At 35.2% G+C, this 10131-nt stretch overlaps 1 protein-coding gene across 1 annotated transcript; it reads left to right on the top strand.

Annotated features, from left to right (window-relative positions):
- Window positions 1–251: 251 nt before the first annotated feature.
- On the top strand, window positions 252–2242 carry LOC107767488 (uncharacterized). Its single transcript, XM_016586498.2, has one exon. The coding sequence runs from the start codon at window positions 540–542 to the stop codon at window positions 2097–2099; it is 1560 nt and encodes a 519-aa protein (XP_016441984.1). The 5' UTR covers window positions 252–539; the 3' UTR covers window positions 2100–2242.
- Window positions 2243–10131: the final 7889 nt, after the last annotated feature.

Genomic DNA, 10131 nt, shown 5'->3' with positions numbered 1-10131 from the left:
TAGATAGATTCTGCAAGTACTCAAGTACTCACACATCTTTGGCTTTTTTCTTTCATTGAATTTGCATTTCAAGTACTCAATTATTGACCTATTCAATTTGAAACTTTTAGGCGTCTCTCTCCAAACTTCCAACCTAGCTCTCATCATTTATTTGTTAAGATTAAAAAATAAGATTCATGAGGCTTATGCATCCCGTCTTAGGGTTTGCGCTTCGCCCCGTGTAACATAAAACGTCTCGCCTTAAAACATTGCTTTGGAGAGGGAACGCTACATGCGCCACCATTTGAAAGTCAGGGGACCTAAACTGAATAATGCTGAACCTCAAGGGTCGAGCTATAACTTAGCCCGGAAACTATCAACTCATCCCACTGCACCTCCTTTCGACAGCAGCAGCAGCAGAGAAACGGATAAACCCTCCTAAAATCCTTGAGCTCAACAACGTAAAGCAAAGCCCTTCCGAAAGACCTTCAAAGGTATATATTGTTGCCATTGATTTTCATTTGCTATTATATTAAGGTTTCCTTGACAAATATCCCATTATGCTAAAGCAATTTCACACTTCAAAGCCACAGTCTTTACTAGTTGTATGCCATCCAATAATTCTAAAGCACCATTTCAAGTTGACATCTTTGAGTATTTCTAATGGTATCTGCAAGAAATCCCAAACCCATGATTTGAATCGCTTATTAAGCCCCAGAAATTTAGTCCCTTTCAGCACTAAACCACCTTCTAAAAATTTGAACTTGGATATATCTGTGAATTTTTCATGTGGATTTCACCCAAAATATCGTCTTGGTAACTACTGTTTAATTACTGCTAGAAGTTATTCAGCTTCGGATTATGGGAAAATAGCAGAAGGCAGTGAAAGGAATCTTCCTTGGCTTGCAAAAGATAAAGCTAAACAAACTAAGAGAAATGAAAAAGTTGTTATAAGCCGATCTTCGTGGGAGGAATCGGCTGAGAAGTTCTTAAAAGATGGTCGTTCTGCTGTGAAAAGTGCAGAATTCAAGAGATATGAGGATAGACGAGACGATTATCAGGGAAATACTTATAGTGGTGAAGGAGAAGACGATGAGGGAGATATGGAGGAAGTTGATGATCCAAGGTGGGATAAGATTAAGAACACGTTCAATCGGATTAAGGTAAGACCGGGGTCTGATAGGCCGGAGGTTAGAAGGTGGAACAATCAAGATAGTTGGGGTAAAAAGACATGGAAAGAGGCAACTGAATCAACCATACCACGAATGATTGGCGAGGGAATTTATGGGGTTGGCCCTGTTTTGGCTGCATTGTCTGCGGGAAGAAGGGAATTTTATTCTCTGTATATACAGGAAGGATTGGATTTGAGTGGGAATAACCGGAAAAAGAAGGATAAGAAAGGGTTTGAAAGAGTTTTGAGGATGGCGGAAAAAGTAGGATTGAGTAAAAAGGAGGTATCTAAACATGACCTCAATATGTTTGCTGATAACAGGCCTCATCAGGGACTGGTCCTCGATGTGTCTCCATTGGAAATGGTTGGTATCAAGGAGTTGGAACCTGTTTCAACTGAGGAAGAGAGCACTCCTCTTTGGGTAGCTTTGGATGAGGTTACTGATCCTCAGAATTTGGGGGCAATTATACGGTCTGCTTACTTTTTTGGAGCTGCAGGGATTGTCTTGTGTGCTAAGAACTCTGCACCGTTGAGTGGGGTAGTGAGCAAAGCAAGTGCCGGTTCACTTGAATTAGTGGAGTTGAGGTCTTGCAAGAATATGATGCAATTCCTAAAGTCTTCAGCAGAAAATGGATGGCGGGTCATAGGTGGATCTGTTTCTTCAAGAGCTGTTCCATTGCGTGAGATTGTGCCTGGTGCTCCTACAATCCTTGTTTTGGGAAGTGAGGGCACTGGTCTGAGGCCGTTGGTGGAGAGATCTTGTACTCAGTTAGTTAAAATTCCAGGAAACATCCCCGTGGATATAATTGTCGGAGAAGACGAAGATGATCATAGTTCGTCAGGTCAGAACTTTAGGTCCTTCATGGCTGTGGAAAGCTTGAATGTAAGTGTAGCAGCAGGTGTGCTTCTTCATCACTTGATTGCCAGCAATTGTAGCAAAAACAACTAACAAGAAAAACAAGCTAATGTAACTTTATTAGATTTGATTGCAATTGTTTCGGCGATTTTCATCTGCATTTTGATGGTATTGTTTCTGTGTTGTACAAGGAGTAATTTAAGTATGCATACAGGCATTTGGTGATTTTCCTGCAATAAGTCGGCTTTGTTCACCTTGCATATCAAAGTAATCTATCCAAGACTTGTTGAACTAGTTCTGCTTGTGATATTTCTCTGTACGAACTTGGTTGTTTTTGGAGTTGCCCTTTGTAGGCATGGTAGGTTTGATGGTACTTGTTGGAACTGATAATGCATGAAAACAGTAACAACAAACAACAAACAATGACATGTATGATCAACTAGAGTACAATACTGAAATTGTTGCGGATCTAAATATCAAAATTGCATTGTCAATGTATAGTATTAATTTTACTACTGAAAAATGTGACCAGGATAAAGGTTTATGATGTTTGCTGTGGTGGGGTCATGGCAAGCCAATGCGTTTTTCGATTTCATGGTACCTTGGGACATTTGGTTGACCTATAGACTCGTGCCTGCTTCTTGAATAAACATAAGTTTGACAATAGACACATAGTGATTACCGATTCATTATGGTTGAGTTTTTGTCTTGTGATTATTAACTGCTACATCTATGGATTTGCAAAGCAGAAAAGATAAAAATCTTCGAATACTCAGTGTGAAATGAGATATTGGGAAGGTGATATAATATTATGCGGTTAGAGATGCTAAACGAAACCTTTCTTAGCGTTACTGTTCTAACAAAAGAACAGCAACTACTGAAGAAAGAAAGAATCCCTTCATAGATGGACCAGCTATGTGTTTATTGAGCAAAAGGGAATCAAATGTGAGAATGAGGCATAAGGGAGTTTGCTTTCAGGTTAGGTAATACTTTATGAATATCTTCCCAGGCTTATATTCTTTGTTTCCTTTGAAATCTAGGAAGAATATTAAAAAGGGGGAAACCGAGTAACAAACTTCATGTTTGGGAGTTACCTATCAAAAGAAAAATCATGTTTGCTTTTGAGTATCATAGCTTGACTATTCTTGGGTAGAGTTTGTCAATCATGTGAGCCTTGAGTTTGCATCAAGTTATGATTTCCATGGAGAATGGAAGAGCATTTTCAGGAATCTCTTGTTATTTATTTATTTATTTTTTCTTTTTTCAATTTGTTTATTTGTTTCTTGTTATTGTGTGGGTTTGGATGGGGGTTTCCCTATTGATTTTACATGATAGAGAGGTAGTAAATTGTTTGAGGTTTTCACCATTCAAAAAGAAAAAGAAGAATATCCCTGGTTTTTCATTGTCACCTTCAACTGCCCAATTTGTGCATGATTTAGACAAATTACTTGAAAATACACTTGCTTGCTTACATGACTTCCTTATCGAAACAAGTAGTACATGACCTATAGTTGTTTTGGGGGTTTAAATATGAAATGCTTGTGCTAATGTATTTAGGTAATTAAACTTCTCGTTAATTATTTGTTTCTGATCTCCAGAATTGTGATATTATCTTGAAAGAATTACAAGAAAATACACATGACCTCACACCATAACAAAAAATGGCCCATGTTTTTAAGTTTTACCCAACCTAGCCCATATTGTATATATTTTGAAAGCACTAGCAAATTCAAAACTTGTGTTCTTATAACCATTGCTTCTAAAAGCTATGGAGTAAATATGTGTTCTCACACCATTGCTTTCACTCTCTCTTCTTCTCACATTTTCTACATATGCTTCAAGGGGCCGTCCGCCATTGCTGCTTCTTACCCTGTGTCACCTGGTTGCAATGTAAGATAATTGAAGAGTAGAAGTCCACCATTGAAGGTCATTCAAAGCTTTGCTTTCGAAAATAGGATTTTTTGAGTTTGTTAGTTGTTTGGATTGAGTGTTATTCCAATTGATTGAAAATATCAAAACGAGTTCAAAATTTAAATTTGAAGTGATTTAGAGTAGATTTGAGCAAGATTTGAGTTAAATTTTAGAAAAGACACAAGGAAGAAGACGAAGTCAGTTTTTTGTATAATTATGTATAATATTGTATAATAGTGTATAAACACATCTTATACACTATTATACACCTTTATACAAGCGTCTATAGACGAACTTCTTCCACGATTTTCAGTTGCAATTCTTGTTCAAAATCAGTTCAAATCTCCATTAAATGACTTCAAATTTTATATACAACCTCCTTATACTATTTCTAACAAGTCTAAATAATACCCACTCCAAATTTTTCACAAAATCAAATTTGAAATTTAAACCCACATGTGTAAGCTTGTTAAAAATTTAATTTTCACCATCCAAATAGATTTGTTTTGTTGAATTAATATTTGAGTCACAGTTACTGATTCGAAAGTTAACTTAAAAGGTTGAGCAATCTTTTTTAAAAATTAAATAGTAATTTCTAGAACCTATTGGAGTTGGATGTTGAATCTTAGCCTATTATTTTTGGTCTAGTTGGTTGTAAATTGAAATATGAGCTATAAAATTGAAATGCAGGGAGCTCAGTTGTTCTTATGTGAAATTTTCCCTATTATCTTCTTATTCGTGGGTAATTGCCTCTTTATTCTCCTTTTCTTTTTTCTCGTTCTTTCTTTATTTTTTGCTTTTTTCTCCTTTTCTGTTCATATATTTTTTCTCAATCATATTATTCCTTATTTTTTCCTCATCATAATCTGATTCCACACTCAATTTTTGGCTCCTTTCTTTTCATTTTTTTTATTTCTCTTTTTTCTTTCCTTTTGTTCATTTTTTTTATTTCTTGTTCCTTTTTTATTTCATTTAACTTTTTTTTCTTTTATTTCCCTTTTTTCTATATAATTTAATTTCATTAACTTAATTTTTGCACGGGTTGCACGCTGCAACGGATGTGTTATTTAATTGGAGAATCGGGTTGCACGCCGCAACGGAATTAATTATAAATATATTGGTGGATCGGGTTGCACGCCGCAACGGAATTGAATATAAATTTATTGGTGGATCGGGTTGCACGCCGCAACGGAATTAAATGAAAATTGATTATATTGGTGGATCGGGTTGAACTCTGCAACGGAATTTAAATATGAAATTATTGTGATATTTAGGTGAATTCCGATTGTAATTCTCATGATGCATTCCATGTTGGGATGGTTATTGTGGCTTCTTAAATCACTTCATTATATTTTGAACATAATTAATTAACCGTCAATATATTAAAAATGGGACAATATGGATTTCTTGTGTGAGTCATGCCTCCTATGTGATATGATAAGTTGTTGAAACTTAGCAGATTTAAATGAAAGAATTTTCAAGAGGTTCTACTTGTGTGTCTTTCAAAAATAAAACTCATATTTTATTCGGAGATTTATTAATCTAAATGGTGATTATGTTTCTACTCTAATTAGTATCTCAAATTTGATCATTATCTTATTGTCATGTAATTTACGTAAAAATATTATTATTTCGTATTACTTTAATAAATTCCATATTTATCTCGTTAATATTTGATTGAATGTCTTATTTGTATAAATATAATATTTTATCGGATATCATATATTTTTAAACTAAATTCAATTGATATTATATTTATACAACCTATCCACTATTTTACCTTATTTAAATCCTAAATTGGCTAAATAGCTCATTTGACAGTTTACTATGTTCAAGTTGGAATTGTGTTTGATTGTGTTTAAATTATTCATCATTTCATGATAAGGACGAGAGTAAAAGTACGATGGGTGATGCCGTGCCATTTTAATATTATAGTTGTACTCTGACTGTATTGTTGCTTAATTGCTTGATTGTTTGCTCGATGCCATCCGTGTTATCATTGTTTTCACTGTTGAATTGAATTGGAAATTCTTCTGTTATTGGCCTTATATTAATATTTTTTCCTTGTTAGCTTTATGTAACATATTGTACAAGTTTATATGTCTGGTAGGTGTCTTGACCTGGACTCGTCACTACTCCACCGATGTTAGGCTTGATACTTACTGGGTACCGCTGCGGTGTACTCATACTACGCTTCTGCACATCTTTTTGTGCAGATCCAGGTAACTCAAAGTTATTGATATTCTTGTTAGTTAATCGAGCATTGCTGTGGAGACTCAAGGTATACCTGTTGTCGCGTTCGCAGGCTTCGGAGTCACCTTCTGATATTTTTCTTACACTGTTTAATTCTATTCTGGAACAGTTGTATTTTGAGATTGTAGGAAGTTTCTATTACAAATTTGTTCCATATAATTGATTTCTTTATTATCATTTAAACTGAATTGTTAAAAATGGTTAAAATTATTCTAACATTGGCTTGCTTAACAAATAAAATATTAGGCGCCATCACGATCCCGAAGATAAAAATTTCGGGTCGTAACACACAAGGAGCGAGCCCGATTTTGACCGTATATAGAGCCAACCCTTGATTTGAAACTCGAAGATAATAGGGTCTACCCCTCTAATCCTCTCTATTTAAATATCAAATTTAGGTAACATGGTGCAGGGTTCGAACAAATCCCTCAATCTTTGCCATGTGAACTAATCTTAGTATCTCTACCAAACATTTCTTTAATCATAGTTCATTACAAATCTTTAATAGTGCATATGAATTTTTTTTACATTATGACAATAAAGTGTTCATAAAAATAAGTAGAATACGGCTATACATCATACATCAGCACGACTAGTACTTTTTTTTTTTATTATGTTAGATTCTTTTTTTGTGGCATATGACCAAACTTTGGACAAACATATTTACCTATATATATATATATATATATATATAAGGAGTTATGTGATGAACAACTTTTCAAATGATATACTTCAAGTCTAGTTTCTAACGCCTCAAACGAAAGCCATTGAACTATGACTATTACACACAAATGGTCACTCAACTATTATACACAAATGGTCACTCAACCGGTATTATCAAAATTTTTGATGAAAAGATGTGACGTGACATTCTACATGAACATTTTATATTTTCAGACCAAATAAAATAATTTAACACCCAATCAATACCTAAAACATCCACTCATAAATCGTACTCGACCCGTTAAATGTCCACATGTAAAAACTCACCGGCTAAATGATACCTAAAGGCTAATTGCAAAAGCATCTCCCTTTTCTTATAAAATAAAGTGTTAATACCCTAAAACTCTTCTAAACTATTATGTTTTTGTTGTTTCCTACTTAAATTATTCTATATTCTCAAGAACCCCTGAATTATATTGTCCTTCATATTAAAACCCCCTCGTTGCATTCTTATAGATGTGTCTAGTATATGCTCATAATTATCTAAAACATTTGCCATGTGATACTATACGTGGCTATTTAATTTAACTTAAAATTCCTCTAAACTATTACCTTTTTGCCAGTTAATAGGGGTGTATATAGATCAGGTTAGTTCAGATTTTTTAATTACCAAACCAAACCAATGGTGTCGGGTTGTTAAATCTATAAACTAAACCAAACCAAACCAATAGAGTCGGATTTTTGCTCTAAATATGTAACTTTTGCTCCAAATATTTCTTTAGCCCTCGTAGGATACAACTATATAATGTAGTTTTCAAGAAAATAATACAATAATATGAGATGAGTCGTAGCACTGTACTAAAATATTCAATAACAAAGATAATAAAATTGCATAAAAAATATTACTAATTAATACGCCATAATAAAAATTAACATAATCTAAAAATACTATATACGTCATGCTAAAATAAATATAGCTAATACGTACTATTAAATACACAGCTAAGTACTAAAGAAAAAGATAAGCTAAGTTATGCATTTTCATTATAAACCAATGCAAAACTAAAAAATAAATATCCAACACTACTGTCATTCCTAGTGTTGAATTGCATTTTCTTTATTAGTATTGATTTAAACTTTATTTGACTTACTACCTTTATGGGCTATTAAATTTGTTGGACCATTCAAGAATGTTAAGTCCAAATATTAAATAATACAGATAAAATTGTGAACAAGTTTAAGAAATATTTATAAATTATATTACAATAAATATTAATATCACGATCCGGAATTTCCACTTTCGGGACCGTAATGGTGCCTAACATTTTACTTGCTAGGCAAGCCAACATTAGAGAAGCTTTAAGCCAATTTTTAATCAATTCAAATAAGTAAAACAAATTAAACCGAAATGAAACTAAAATGAAGTACGGAGTGGCATAATAACCAATAATATCTAAGTACAACCCGGATATGGAATCACAAGTACACGAGCTTCTAGAGTCTCTACAAATAGAGTTTGAAATAAGTACAACTATCTCGAATGAAAAGAACAATAAATAGGGAAAGTAGAAGGGGACTTCAAGGTTTGCGGACGCTGGCAGATCTACCTCGAGTCTCCAAATGCTAATCCGAGCTGATGCACCTCACGTACAATTGGGACCAGTACCAAAATCTATACAAGAAGTGCAGAGTGTAGTATGAGTATAACCAATCCAATGTACAGTGCAAGTGTCGAGCCTAACCTCGACGAGGTAGCGACGAGGCTATGACAAGACACCCACAAAATTAAACTTGTACAGACGAAAATATACATACAACATAACTGTCACGACCCAAAACCAACCGTCATGATGTGGCATATCGTGGAACTAGGCAAGCCACTACTCAACATCTCAACATAGTAAAAGCTTTGAAAATAAAGACGGAAGCAATTAATATTTAAGAAAAACCTTTTTGAAAACAGAAATAATCCAAAATACGATACAATCCATCCCAAAACCGGGATGTCACAGAGTACATGAGCGTCTAAACCAGAATACAGTCCACTACAATATTTAGAAAATAAAAACTGAAACAAATAGAGATAAAGAAGGAGAGTCAAGGCCTGCGAACACCGTGCAACTACCTCGATAGTCTCCGGGATCTGGCTCCTCAATCAACAACCGCCGTGACCAGAAACGCCTGGATCTGCACGCGAGGTGTAGGGAGTAACGTGAGTACAACCAACTCAGTAAGTAGCACGTCCAACCTTTGGACTGAAAGGTAGTGACGAACTCAACCAGCACAATTCAAAAAAGAAAATAATAGTGCAAAAACGTAGGCATGCTTTCAAGTTAAATAGATAGTTCAAAACAATAAAATAGATCAAATCTGAACAATGTGAAGAATATAACTCTTCAACTTCTACATGCCAATGCACATGCTGTATGTGATTCACCATGCTGTCAGCCTCATGTGCTCACACTCTCAAATGCTCAACCACTCAGTACTGTATATGGCCCATACGACCCAGGGAAGATCCATCCCGGAATATATACATCACTGACCATCAGTCACCCAATACCGAGTAGGGAAAATCCAACCCTATGGAGAAGATCCATCTCCAGGTATCAAGTACTTCGGACAAGACCTGTGTTCAGGGAAGATCCATCCCTCAATAATATTAACCGCGCTCACTGGGGGTGTGTACAGACTCCGGAGGTGCTCCTACAGCCCAAGCTCTATCATAAAATCAGTATAACCACTGTGGCGTGCAACCCGATCCCATAACTGTCACTCATAATCATGCTCTCGGCCTCACTCAGTCATCAATCTCTCCAGTCTCACTCACGTGCTCACAAATGTCATGAAAACTAACCCAAAATAATGATATGATGTATCAATAAATAACAACTGAGATTGAGATATGGTATGAAATGAATGAATATGACTGAGTACAAAGTATCAGTGAAATCAGTAAGGTGACAGCAAGAAACGACCACTATGGGTCCCAACGGTATCGACATAAAGCCTAAACATGACATCTAGCATGATTGACAGCTCAATTACTTTATCGCATGATGAAAATACGGATATCAACAAGATAGGATCACTATACAGTGCCATGAAATCAACCAGGTCATAATTCTCACGGTGCACGCCCGCACGCCCGTCACTTGGCATGTACGTCACCTCAATACCAATCACGTAACACATAATTCGGGGTTTCGAACCTTCATAACCAAGTTTGAAAGTATTACTTACCTCGGACCACGTAATTATTTATTTTGCTATGCTTCTGCCTTGCGAATCGGTCTCT

This window comes from Nicotiana tabacum, chromosome 24 (genome assembly GCF_000715075.1).
Source record: "Nicotiana tabacum cultivar K326 chromosome 24, ASM71507v2, whole genome shotgun sequence".
NCBI lineage: Eukaryota > Viridiplantae > Streptophyta > Magnoliopsida > Solanales > Solanaceae > Nicotiana > Nicotiana tabacum.
Note: the sequence above shows the minus strand (reverse complement) of the source record. Positions and strands in the feature narration are given on the sequence as shown.